General features: G+C 39.8%; 1 protein-coding gene across 6 annotated transcripts in view; it reads right to left on the minus strand.

The window, feature by feature from the left end:
• Window positions 1-8,275: 8,275 nt before the first annotated feature.
• Window positions 8,276-14,620, minus strand: part of LOC114641433 (TIAM Rac1 associated GEF 1) — a 471,138-nt gene continuing 464,793 nt past the window's right edge. For all 6 annotated transcript variants that reach the window (XM_051925737.1, XM_051925739.1, XM_051925738.1 and 3 more), the window contains 2 exons: window positions 12,928-13,100; window positions 8,276-9,793 (listed from right to left, as the gene is read on the minus strand). In XM_051925737.1, coding sequence (XP_051781697.1) covers window positions 9,321-9,793; window positions 12,928-13,100 — 646 coding nt within the window. In that variant the 3' untranslated portion in view covers window positions 8,276-9,320. The remainder of the gene's footprint in view (window positions 9,794-12,927; window positions 13,101-14,620) is intronic.

Raw genomic sequence — 14,620 nt, forward strand, 5'->3', positions numbered from 1 at the left:
CTCAAAGGGCACGTATTGATTTTTTTATCTGTCTCTCTCTCTCTGCTCCTGACGGAGGGGGTGTGAGCTGCCGCCTTCAACAGCTTTGTGCCGCGGTGCTTCGCATACTTAAAAGCAAACAGCCCTATTGATTTATTTGCTCCTTTGAAGAGGAAGATATGTTTGCATTCTTTTAATTGTGAGACTGAACTGTCATCTCTGTCTTGTCATGGAGCACAGTTTAAACTTTTGAAAAAGAGACAAATGTTTGTTTGCAATGTTTGAATAACGTTCCTGTCTCTCTACAACCTCCTGTGTTTCTGCGCAAATCTGTGACCCAAGCATGACAATATAAAAATAACCATATAAACATATGGTTTCTACTTCGCGGATTTTCTTATTTCGCGGGTGGCTCTGGAACGCAACCCCCGCGATGGAGGAGGGATTACTGTATCACGATTCGACTTTTGCGGCTTCACCCTATCGCGGATTTTATATGTAAGCATATTTAAATATATATCACGGGTTTTTTGCTGGTTGGCAGATTTCTGAGGACAATGGGTCTTTTAATTTCTGGTACATGCTTCCTCAGTTGGTTTGTCCAGTTGATTTCATACAAGGGACGCTATTGGCAGATGGCTGAGAAGCTACCCAACCACAGCGCATATTATGTATTAAATAAAACTCCTCAAATATATGTTGAGCACGGGGGCTGTTCGCACCCCTAGAGGACACGGCCGCTCCTCAAAAAATGCTGAAAGATTACCTTCACATTGCTCCCTTCTTTGCTGGGCTTACATGTGGCTGCTTTGCAAGTGATATGCTTCCCGCATGGTGCTTCGCATACTTAAAAGATGCGTATCAGCACGTATTGATGCGTATCAGCACGTATTGATGCGTATCAGCACGTATTGATTTTTGATTGTTTGCTTTCCTTTCTCTCTCGCTCGCTCTGACGGAGGGGGTGTGAGCAGAGGGGCTGTTCTCATACTGGCCTAGAGGATACGGACACTCCTCTGAAAAATGCTTGCTCCCTTCCTTGCAGCTACTTTGTCCGGCGGTGCTTCGCATACTTAAAAGCCAAACAGCCCTATTGATTTTTGACTGTTTGCTTTTTTTTTCTCTCTCTCTCTCTGACGCGCACTCCTTTGAGTGCGCATGAGTTTGCATTCTTTTAATTGTGAGACGGAACTGTCATCTCTGTCTTGTCGTGGAGCACAGTTTAAACTTTTGAAAAAGAGACAAATGTTTGTTTGCAGTGTTTGAATAACGTTTCTGTCTCTCTACAACCTCCTGTGTTTCTGTGCAAATCTGTGACCCAAGCATGACAATATAAAAATAACCATATAAACATATGGTTTCTACTTCGCGGATTTTCACCTTTCGCGGGGGGGTCTGGAACGCAACCCCCGCGATGGAGGAGGGATTACTGTATTATGTTATCTGACTCTTACTATACAGAACTTTACTGGTGGCTTTAGTTGATTGGAAAAGATGGTAATTTCTGACTCAGGTTGATTTTCTCATTATTTTAAACATGCTTTAAGAGGGCTGTTTAGCCGATTTTCCCATTGATCTTAGTACTGCTTCAAAGCATCAGTTTATTCCCACTTTCTGGAGGGGTGTTTGTCATTTACATCATTCTAACCTTGGAAATTACATTATTGGCTTCCCTATGACAAGGCAGAAACCTTATGTGCTTAAGCTTAAGTTACATTTAGTTAACTGTTGAGTTATATTCAATATTTCTTATGTTTAATAATGGATTCTGTTATAGCTTCACATAGATTGTAAAATATTATATATATTAACTAAAAATTCCATAGTACCAGCACACATTCCAAGAAATTATCATATAATAATTTATAACTAAAAGTATAGGAAACATAGAAGGCAGAAAGAAAAGAAACTTACCAGAGAGTGTACCAGTGCCAATAGTCTCAATCTCAACGATCCCATCTCAATGATGGGGTCCACTGCAAGCCAGGCTTAGGAGAAAATGATGAAAGCCCTTCCCGCCCACACCCAATCTAATAATGCAGCAAACACCACAATAAACCCACCACCTTCCCCAACTGTTCAATGTAGGTACACATATCGATAGACAGGAAACACATGGGAAGTTGATCAGGCATGTTATCCTCCCCCTATCACGCACAATGAAAAATAACTGTATATGTGTTACATGGATCAAAGAATTTGCAGCCCTAAGAAAAATGCGGTGAGCCAGAAGGGTATGTGTATCTCCAAATCCTGGCATTCAGGCAGTGCCAAAGCCATCTCTCCTCAAATAAACATTGAAGAAATTGCATTATACTGTATGTAAACAGTTCCTCAAAAGAAAAATATGAGGTGCAGTCATATAAAAGTATTTTGTATAAAATCATACTGAAAAACACTAAAAGAGAGTGCAAACATGTTATAATAAAGAAATGCAAATTGGTGATACATTGCCTCCATGCACATATCCCCCCCCCCCCCCCAAAAAAAAACAAACAAAAAAGCAGTTCAGAATTGAGACAGAAATTAAATCAGGCAGTAGTGTGTAATCCAGTTCTTCATAATGAAACACCTAAAGCAGGGGTAGGCAGCGTCGGTTCGGGAGGGCCACAGTGGCTGCACATTTTTGTTGCAGCTCAGTTGCTTAACACTAGGATTCCTGAAGCCTACGAAAAAACTCGTAATTCCAGCCCACTTTAAATCCCTTTGCACCTCTCCATCAGCATGTGTCGATCAGCACAAATAGCAAGTAGCCTGCTCTCCCATCCCCTGCCTTGACAGAGCTCAACTTGGGCGAAAAGTTCTTCCAGCTCAAGTCAAGGCTCCTTATCTGCGTGTGAGGTGCCTGGAGTTGTATAGGGAAAATAATACCGTATTATCATTATTTGGAATACATGCATTTCATGTGTGTTCCTTGTTTACAAAGATGTGTAGTATGTGTAGGATCAAAGGAAATAAATGCGAGGCAAGAAATGTTGAACACATACCTAAAACAGAAACTTGTTCCATGTTATACGAATAATGACATGAAGTGTATAATGTGTGAAGACTTTAGTCCAAATAAAAATAAACACGTGCTTTTATTCAAGAATATAACCAAAGGAAAAAAAAAAGCATTTGATTTACATGTTGCTGTCAATGAGTTAAAAACTCAAGCTCAAATGTCAATCAACAGAGAGTTGCTTCTTGAATGGTGAAGAGGTAATTTTGTCTACTTGTAAAAGTTAGCACTTGTTTTATTATTCAGTTTTATTCTCAGTGAAGTTCACGTGGTACAACGAACTTGCCTGCCTCTCTCTCTCTCTCTCTCTCTCTGAGTTAATGGCATTTGTCTCCATTCTTTTCAGAAGAGCACCAGTGACCACAGTGGATGCTGTGGCTGATGCCTGCTCAGAACTATTTGTTGTACTGGCAATCAAAGATACGATGTCCTGTGACCGCTCTCAGACTGAAGTAAAATGGGATTTCCACCTGCAGCCTTTGAATTCACTCGTCTTCTTTTTGGGCATTTGCACCGTCAGCACGGCGCTGTCAGATCTAAACACTAGCGTGGCGAATTGCTCACATATTGAAGTGGCTTTAGCATGCAGGCGGAAGTCCCATTTTAATTATGGTGCCAAGCAGAGTTGCACTGTGGTGCAGCAGTCTATTAGCCAGCGCTGTGAAGAAGTTGACCTAAACTATTATGAAATACTAACCAGAACTGTGACGATGCGGGTTCTGCTCCACGCTCCCATCGGCTGTTAGGGAGCCTTTGTACCCAACACCGTCGGTAGATGAGCTAGAGAGTGAGGCAATAACAATTGAGCAAGGGGATGATGTATAAGTGCAAAAGTGCTTTTATTAAAAGACAATCAAAACAATCCGTGTTCCAATAATAGCAGTATTGAATGCAGTAGTGCATTCAATAAATCTTTAAATAAATAATCCTTAAAACAGTTGTGAAGTGGAGGTTTAAAATACACAAAAACAACAATCCTTTAACACGAGGTTAAAATGTCAACAGGAAGCAGTCTTTAAAAACAGATGACAAGCCCCGGTGCTTCTTCTCTGTTAGCGTCAGCGTCTCACCTGCTTCTCCCATGCGGGCTCTGCAACAGGCGAGACGCTCTTAATGTAGCTGACCTTCTCTACACTGTCCTGCTTCAGCTGTTTGTCTCGCCTCACCAACCTCTGGCTCTGGTAGGCTCCTGCAGACAGCGACTTGGGTTTCACAGCGACCAGAGTGCACATGCTGGGGAATACACACCCCAAGCCCCAACTCCCGCTGCCTTCTGCGGAGAGTCATCCACCTTCCGGTCACTCTTGCCCTTCAGAATACTCTGCGAGAGCGACCACTGCTGCTACTCGGCTGTCGGCCATACACCCAAGCTACCTGTACAGCTGCCCACGAGCCTACACTCGCTAGCTGTCCCGCACCGACTTTCTCCTCCTGCTACTTCCTGCCGTCTCCTGTAACTTCCATTTCTTTCCCTTTTACTTCTTCTCCCTTTAACCGGCTCGCGCTTCTCTATATATGTGGAGAGGACATGGCAGCTGCAGCCCATTAGCCACAGGAACGATCACGGATGCGGGCAGTCTCTCACCTGTGCACTTAGGTGACAAACGCCCACACCGCAGATCACCCTGCGGCTCACTACAGTCACCATGCCCCCTCGCTAAGCCGTGAGCACGGTGATTATTTATTTAAAACAAAATGGCCTTTGCTGGAAGAGCTGTGGACCCATAACACCACAAGAACAATTCTTGCTTCCTGGAGATTAAGCACAAAATTATCATATTCTTCAGGATTTTGCCATCTTTACCAATCTCTACTTTTCTCTGCTTTCTTTTCCAGTTCTTCTGATCAAGGCAATGTGCAACCCTGCTGGATTGAATGTGGGTGCCCCAGCTGTCAACAAGACCCACTGTATTAAATCCTCTCAGACAAAACAATGAAGAATGACTTAAGCACAGTTATGTTTTGTAGAATGTCCAGTGGAAACCCTGTAGATTTGATTTTTTTTCTCTTCAGCTTAACTGGAATTTCTTTTGGTCCTCTTGACCATCTGTCCTTATCATCATACTCACCTATAGAGACTTACAACATAAAATAGTATGTAACAACACTACTTTTCTACTAATTATCTACAATATATAAAAGTGTTATGGATTTATTATTCTTTATTCTTTTCTTGTAACTATTCCTTTAACATTCTGTAAAGCATTTTGAGCTACATTCTTTGTATGAAAATGTGGTATAGAAATAAATGTTGTTGCTATTAGACCACCACCCAGTGGTTGTTGGAATTAAAAAAAAAGTATAAGCAGTCTTGACCAAAATGGATCTTGGTGCAAAGAATAAATCCATTGAAATCACTCAATGAATGGACTAAAACCTTGTAAACCAGGAAATATTACCGGCCACAGCTCTGTTCAAAACTTCAATTATAGTGCTGCCTTTTGAGTTCTCCTTGATGCCAGTACATCATTGCAGGACCTATTTGTGTCTTCAAGTTCAAGCACTTAGACACCATGTGCCACTCCATGGCCCAGATCAGTTTGTCCTGTTGGCTTTGCTTGTTTAGACTAACACTGCAGCCCTGTCTCATTGAATGCTGTGTTGGATGGAGTCTTGTACTGTGGAGAGCTGTTCAAACTCAAAAGATTAAGGTTTTCCATTAATGGTGATGTGTTGATAACTGCAGATTCTGCATAGAGAGTGTTCTTTGCTGTGATTTTGGGAACAAAATGACTTCTCCACAATGGAGGGTAAGTCTACAATACTTTTGTAACAAATGAGATTAAAGGAACTGTCAATAGAGAAAAAAAATTGAGTTATTGAGTAGCTACCAAAAGCACCTGGCAATCTGTGACCAGAGTGCGTCAAGTGGATTTCATCATATTATGTATGAGGGGGGACCCAAAAATAACCAGAAATAAATAACCTAACAACAACAAAATTCCGGTTATTTTTGGGTCCCCCCTCGTATATTGTGGCACGCGGCTGGGGGTGGCACCCAGCCGGGACGAGGGGGTGACCGCCCTGATTCCTTTGGGGGCCACAGGTGCAGGGCTTGGAAGCCCAACCCTGTAGGGGCCCGTGGTCTCCGCTAGGGGGCGCCCCCATGCCTGAAGGACCTGGGCCTCCAGCACTTCTTCCCCCCAGCACTTCCTGGTGTGGCGGAAGACTGGGGACACCCGGAGGGCTTCCGGGAGCATAGCCGGCACTTCCGCCACACAGGGGAGTGTCCGGGGAAGTGTCGGGAATCACCTGGAGCCCATCTGGGCATGTATAAAAGGGGCCGCCTCCCTGCAAACGATGACTGGAGTTGGGTGAGGAGTGGACGAGGTTCTGAGTGAAGGAGAGTGGAGATGGCCTGAAGGAAGCAGGCACTGGAAGAGAGGCTTGGACTTTGGGGAGATTGGTGCTGGAGGCACTGGGGTTGTGCACTTATGGACATTGTAAATATGGTGAATAAACGTGTGGTGGACTTTAAAATGGTGTCCGTCTGTGTCCGGGCTGCTTATCACTATATATATATATAAAAAAAAATTTTACAAACGACAAAATCCACATTTAAACAGAAATCGTCCATTCCCACTTTCAGTAAAGTACAGTTATTCACTCAGTTGCTGGCTCCAGTAGGTTTACACAATGTACAGAAATGTTGCAGTTCCAAAAATAGGTGAGCTTTTAGGTGTATGACTTACAAACCTTAAAAATATTGTAAAATTTAAGAAAACAGGTCAGTTACTTTTCCTACAGGTCTAGCATACTTCCTCCAATGAAAGAAGCATCAACAGACCTGAAGAAAAATGAAGGATTCCAGTCTGGATGAGGCCATTTAAACAAAATTCAAGGCATTTAAAATAATGGCAGCCCCACCAAGAAGCCTACATTTCCATAAAATTTCACTCAAGGGGAAAAATTAATTCTGAAATAACATCCAAAAATTTTTAAGCCCGACTTTGGATTAGTGGTGCACAGATCAACGATATAAAACCTGAACAGAAATGCTATCTCTGAAACTTTCCATAGACCACATAGACAAACCCGAAGAGTTCTAAAAATCTGTTCTTTGGACAGACAAGTCCAAAATTGAAGTATCTGTGCCCAACAAGAGGGCCCATGTTTGGTGAAGCCTACCACCAATAAAACCTTATTAATCATAGTGGCCGGAGTGTCCTCATATGAGGTGGTTTTTCTTATTCTGGCCCTGTGCAAATATACATAATTGACGGAATAATGAATTCAGAGAAATATAGGAATTCTTTAAAAGAATGTTAAGTCATCTGCATGAAAAAACCAGGTGTGCCCAAAGTAAATGTTTCAATGGTATATCTGGAATTGCTTAGGAAGAATATGTTGTTTTATGGCCAAGCCAAAGCCCTGAACTGAATCCAATTAAAAGCTCTGTAGCAGGAGCAGAAGAAGACAGTTCATGGAGGTCATCCTTCAAACAGGCAGGACTGGCAGATTTTTGTAAACAAGAGTGGAAATAAGCCGTCCAGCAAGATGTCAAAGAATAATTTATAGGAGGCAACTGTGTGAAATGAATGCTGCTAAAACATATGCCAGAAATTATTAAATGTGGCAAGTCTACATTTAGGATATATTCATAAACAATTCAGGTTCATGTAATATCTCTCAAATATTAAAAAAAAAAATAACCACCATGAAGGATTTACAACCTTTCAAACATTAATGAAGTTGTGGATTACAATTTACTTATTTATTCCAACTAAGAAATTAAACTTCATATTGATAAAAATAAATACACAAATAAGTACAAACAAAGACCAAAGAATGAGCAGTTTCATGTGGCATACTTTTATGCACATATGGCCCAGTGCATTTTTCAGCTGGAGTACAGACAGGCTAAACAAACTGCTAACGTTACACAGTAATGGTGGTTGGGACTGAAAGCCCAAAACCTCAGCAACGGAAGAAAACGGGCTGTCAAAAAATATCTGCAAATGTGCACACAAGGTTGACAGTGAAAAATTCAGCTAAATCCAAATGAAATGAATTGAAGCAACCCTCTTAAATTGAAATGGATAGTGTAGATTTGATCACAAGTTGGGTTTACCACAATCCTTATGAAATTAAGGAGTTTGGAGTGCCACATTTATTGGGAAAGACAGCATGTCCAGGTTGTGTGAATATTTTTCTGGATGTCACTCAAGACTATTTTGCATGTTTGGAATGAAGTGCTAAGATGATGAGGATGATCAGACTTAATTATGTTAAGCACAGTAGCCTTTATCAAAACGCTGCCTTTGCTCACATTGGAGAAATGCAGGAATGCAGATCAGACTTCGTACAATTTTTTATTGCATTTCTTGACAAGCATATACAACTTTTTAGAACAGTACTTGTTAAAACATAAAAATATACTTTCTTTCAGTAAAAAAAATATATTAGAGGAACGCTTTTACATGTGCATTACAGAATGACTTTATGCACAGTCTGTTATGGCAACATGTGAGAAAAGTTTCATCCAACATATAGCCCATATGGCCTCACAATATCAAGTGTTCTTTTACTCACATCTTGGGGTAAGACAACTACAAGTGTAAAAAGAAAAAAAAAAAGCACAATTAAATTCATAAAAATAGCAGGTTCATGTGGCATACGAGAAAGGCAATGGGGGGATGGAACAGGAAATTTTAGAAGTAGCAGCAGTAGCAAACACAAAGAATAATGTTGGTCAACATGATGTGCACACCAACAGAGGACTTCAAAAACCTGTTAACAGCACAATATTTCATTACATGAGTATCAGACTAATGCCTAAAAGATAACCTTTTGAATGTACTAAGACATGTTTGTGATTGACCTACCAAGCTTTGCCACATAACTGTATACTGCAAAGTGGTGCTGCAGGAATGACATGTAGGTGCCATTTTGTGCACTTTCCAAGAAAACTGAATTGTATAGGAGACACCATTTGATTTCAACATTTTCTTTAAACAATTCTTAAAAGTTGTGACTAATTCAAAGAAAGCTCTCCAACATTGAGATACATGATAAATGAATACATATTTGAGTTTAAAATTGCTTTTACTGCAAAGAGTAGCTTAACCACGGACAGAAAATGCAACACTGCCAGGATACCGCAGCTACAAACACCTCACAATTCACTTTTAAACCCTGAAGTCAAAGTAATAAATAACCCAAAGTATTAAGAATATTCGGAAATATTTTCATAATAAACATATTTACCTTTACTCTCTCAAGAATATCACTTGGCACCAATGTATTGTAGTGGCTATAGCTGCCCAGATTGACATGAAAAACAAGTCCACGCAGGCATATAGAAAAAAAACGGATCTCTTTATGATAACAGTCTCAGGAATTAAACATTACTATTTGGAGTTGGTACAAAATCTTCTCTTCTTACCCAGATCACCTCTTCAGCACTGCTTTCTGTTTCACTCAGTAATTCGGTAACAGCAGACTGCTTCTTCAAATGAGACATTTTCAGTGCTTGCAAATTGGTGGTCTTGGTCTTCAGTGTATCCTCCTCAATGCTGTCAATGTTTGCCAGATCCTGAAGGTCTACTGAGAATGCCTTTGAACAACAACCTTGCTCCTCATCATCATCACTTAGAATATCAGTCTCCTTGACCTCATCCTGGTCCTCATACCTATCAAGATCAAACTGTTCCTCCACCCACTGGTCAGTGTCCCCACCCAGTACGGTCTGTTGCTTTGGAGGCTGCTCCGGTGATGCTTCAGTAGTAGTGCTTCCAAATGCTATGTCTACATCAATTGTGTACCGATTTCTTGTTATCTTCCTTTTCCCAAGTGTCCTAGTTGGAGCAGAAACTAGCAAATAAAGAAAAAAGTGCATTAAGTAGGATCAGTAATTTAACATGTAATGCATTAAATGCATAATATTTCACTGATCTACCTCTTTGTAGTTTATATAGCTGTATACTGTACAGGGGGGGGGGGGGGGGGGGGAAATCTGGCACCTTGCTGTGACACAGTGGGAGGCTGTGCACAGTTTCAGAATTTAACAAACAATAATTTAGTACATTTATCTGAAATAACATGGACAACAAGAAAATGTTCAGTGTCTGCCAGGGCTTTAATTATGCTGAGCCATCTTCACTTGTACTTTGTATAAAGTACTCACTTGTGACTACAAAATGCTATTTTTTTATTGTCTGTTGCTTGTTAAATTAAATTAAAAGTCTCAGGAAAAGGTTTTACCAAGTTTCAGACAAAATTTCTACGTGTATCATCAGCTTATGTAGGCCATGTCACCACACACACCGAAACGACTCTTTTAAATAATCCGGAGTGCCTTACTTTTTACCTGCTACAGCAAAAACAATTGTAAACATGTAGCAAAACTTCATGACCATTGACATTGTTACAGCTATAGAATTTACACTGGTGTCCTTAAGTAAATCATCCATTTAATCAAAAGAATTTGGATGGATCTTTTTTATCTATGCCTTTGAGAATTCTAAAGACCTGGATTAGGTCTCCACACAGTATCCTTTACTTCAGGTGAAACAGGTTTAATTCCCTCTAGGTGTAATTTAATAGCCTATCAGAGTAGGATGTGCGCTTAAGTTCTGGGATCTAATTGGTTGCTCTCCTCTGCAGACATTGTCCACATAAACAGCATCTGGTGCTGAAAATTACAAATAAATGCTTTTTTCTTTGGAAAGGTATGGAAAACTATCTGCTCTCACAGTTTTTTTTTAAAAAGTCAGTGTTTGCTGAAGGACTTTTAGAACATTAGGAAAATTGTGACAAGATTCACATTTGTTGTCCAAAATAACATCAAGGTACCTAAAATCCTACTTTCCACCACACTACTTCGCAATTTTTTCCATGTGCCTCTGGTTCTTTGTGTGAAGAAAAACTAACATTTGTGTGAAATCTGCCCATAAGTTTCCAACTGTGTTCACACGTTCTTGTTGCAGAATTTATTTTAAACAACTAGGCTTCACTGTAATGACATTTTTCATAATATTAAATACAACAATCATGTCCCTCTTAATTTCTATTTGTTTATTAAACCGAAAAGATTCAACTCCTAAACTTCTCATCATAGCTCATACCTCTCAGTCATGGAATTGGCCTAGTTCTTGTGCTGCAAAGCCTTTTTTGTAACATGGAGACCAAATCTGAATACAGTTCTCAAGATGAAGCCACACTAGTATGTTATACAACATAAACATAACCTACCTTGAATTATAGTCAACACATTGTGATATAACGTACCATCCTATTAGCTTTCTTGATTATTTGTACACTGTCTGGATGTACAGAGTAAAGAATCTACTATCACTCCTAGGTCCTTCTCATAAGGTTTTTTGGTAACATCTGTAAACTTAACCAATTTATTGATTATATTCTTGTCCAGATCATTCATGTATATTGAAAAAGAGAAGTGGCACCATCACAGATACTGAGGGACACCACAATTATCACCACCTAATTCTGAAAATGTTCCCCTCATTGCTTCCTGTGTACAAACCATGCCCACAATTCCCACTTCTTTTAGTTTGATCACTAACCTTTCATGTGGTACCTTAATCAAATCTTTATGAAAATCAAGATAAATATCAAAAACACCTCCCCTTTTGTTCTGTCCTCATATAATTCCAGCATTTTAGTGAAATACAGCCTTCCTTGCCTGAACCTTAAATTTTCAAATTTGCTAATACTGTTCCTGACATGTGTTGCATGATCTTTTCCTTAATAATTGCTTCCATTTAATTACCTGTGATGTATGTTAAGCTTACAAGCATTATAGCTACTTGGATTAGACAAATTATCCTTTTTTATATAATGGGATAATATCTGCCAGACTCCACTATGTAGAAATTTCTCCAGTGTGTAGAGATATTAGAAAGAAGTGTGCCAAGGGTTTATATACTGTATGTACTCACAAACTTCTTTAAACACTCAGGGATACAGGTCCTGGTTATTTGTTAAATTCCATTCTATGTAATTGCAGCAGTATATTTCCCTCTATAACTTCCAACTCGTTAAGTACCTCCTTAGTTCCCTTTTACTTCAGGTAGGTGATCAGCTTCTTCACACATATAAATATCAGCAAAAGTACAAGTTCAAAGCATTTGCTGTTTCACTGTCTGGATATTGTAGCTCACATTTATCATTGCTAATACTCTTCACATGCTTCTTGACCCTTCTTTTATTGCTGAAATACAGAATGAATCCATTTGGGTCATATTTTCCCTTTACTGCAATATTCTCCAAAACGGTCTTTTAGCTTTCCTAATACCCTTTTTAACTGTTGATCTCATATGCCCTGTGGTTAGTGCTAGATCTACTAGTCTTGTATGCCTTATACAGCTGTTTTTTTCATTTTTGTCTTCTTTTTTAGTTCCTTATTTATCCAACCTGAGAAGATTTGAAATATGGTAGAACTTCAGAGAATAACTGCTGCTGCTTATCTGGATCAAGAGGAGCCAGCTGAGATGGTCTGGATATATACTTAGAATGCCTCTGGGGACCTAGAGGAGGTGTATGAGGCCAAGGCAGAAGACTGAATGACAGATCAAAATCATGCTGGAGGGTATTCTCTCTTGATTTACTCACAACATTCAGGAATTCCCCTGGAGATGCTGGAGAAAGTTTATGGGGGTAGGGAAGCCTGGTCAGCCAAGCTCAGCATATTGCCACTAAAATCCTCACCAGGAAAAGTGGAATAAAAATTATCAAATTGAGAGAAAAAAGAAAATTACCCACACACACTTATATATATATATATATATATATATATATATATATATAAGTTACCATGAAAACATACAAAAAGTAAAAAAAACTTTACAAATCTTACCTCATTATTGCAAAACAGAAAGGAAGCAGACTTGTTAGAAAAAAAAAAGAAAAAAAAAAAAGTAAAACTGACTAATCTTAAAAAAAAAAAAAAAGCTAAAGACTCTCATTTTACATAGTCTAATACTTACCTGCTCTATTCATTACAGGCCTTGCACCTTTTAAAGCACATAGACGCTTCCCTCCAAAAGGTATATATTGCTGATTTAGTGGTAAACTTTCAGTTTTCAGAAGCTGTCTTCTTTGCTTATCCCTTATAATACACTGGATAGTCTTTAAAAACTCTTTTTTACTTTCTGGGGAGCTGCAACATAAAAAAAAGCATATATTAAAACATAAAACAGATAGACAGTACCCATTTTGCTAGGCCTGGAACACAAGTCCTTGGCTTAGAAAGCTGCTGTTTAACACAATATCAGTTCAAGTCTTTTGGCTTTTCCTAAAATATACTTCAAGTGTCATGCTTGATAAACAAAACTTTGCTTCACAGTCAACCAAAGAGAATAGGCTTATGTGCATGTTAGAACTAATGGCAAGATGACTGTCCCTTCCTTTAAAACCATCACAGACACCGCAGATGTTGCTGCCACTGTAAGCTCACTGCTCTCATTCTGGCTATAACTTCTACTCACTAGCAGTGACCCACTGCTTATAGGATGTGACCTATAGTATAGTAACAAAGACTATAGCAGTCCCTTCTACTTCAAAGGGTAATCAGTGCTGGACTGGAAAATTTTTAAGCTGTTCAGAGGAAGATTTATGTACAGTATGACCATGTGTTCGTCTTGCTTAAAACCATAGCTGACTTATCACTAGCTGACCCACCAGACATGAATTTGCTAGGGACAAGAGGGCCAAAAAATTATGTTTGAACCTCAATGTGAAACTGCAGTACAACTTGCAACCAGAAAGTGCAACCAAGGTGGTAAAGGAAAATGAGAGAAAAGTGTGTTGAAGATGCAGAAAGCCAACCAGGAAAGGAACAAAGCATTGCTTACATAAAACCATACATACACCTGACTTGATTCCCGGAACTATTAATTGTAACTGAATAGATAAGATAAAGCCAGCTTTATCCTTATGAAGGATAGGTTTTAGCTGTTACAAATTTCATCTAAATCCAACAAGAAAGTGGACAGCAGCATCATTCACATACACAAACTTAAGCCAGTGCTTACTAGATGCGAGTAAATCAACACTACAGTGCAGGCACTATAAAACTCAACTTGCTAAAGAATTTTGATTCTTGTGCGTAATGCTTTGATTCATCTGTAAGCAGGACATGGGTCGCTAGACCACAGATGGGGTGTCACTTGCTCACAGACTCATCTAACAAACGCCTCTTTATCTGCCCTCAGAGCCCTCGCAGCCGTCCTTCTCAGTTCCTGGTACAGACCAGAGTTGCCATTGAGATGTGCACTACGACTCCTCTCGATAATATCCAGGGTGCCCTCCTTCTGGGAACACCGGTAACCTTCAGGGTCTTGTCACAGAAGGTCTCCCATATCACATTAGGATTGGCAGTTGCACCCAAACCTGAAGGTTCCTCACTCAAACTGCATGCAAACTCATTAGAAACAGCCTGGTCTTGGAGTCTGGCCAAGTCCAGGCACAATTTCCTAGTAGGTGGTAACCTACTGGACCTACCTTGGACTTACCTTGGCAGCGACATTCATGTCTGTGGTGACTCTTCCTATGAAGTCAGTAGATGGATTGAGAGCATGGGGGATCATGGGGTTGCTGGAAAGGGGTGTGTGGTGCTCCCGATATCTATGCAAAAGGACGAAAGTCCAAGTCTTTAGAGTCCTGGTGCTTCCTGTCTTG

Source organism: Erpetoichthys calabaricus, chromosome 4, assembly GCF_900747795.2.
Source record: "Erpetoichthys calabaricus chromosome 4, fErpCal1.3, whole genome shotgun sequence".
Classification (NCBI taxonomy): Eukaryota; Metazoa; Chordata; class Cladistia; order Polypteriformes; family Polypteridae; genus Erpetoichthys; species Erpetoichthys calabaricus.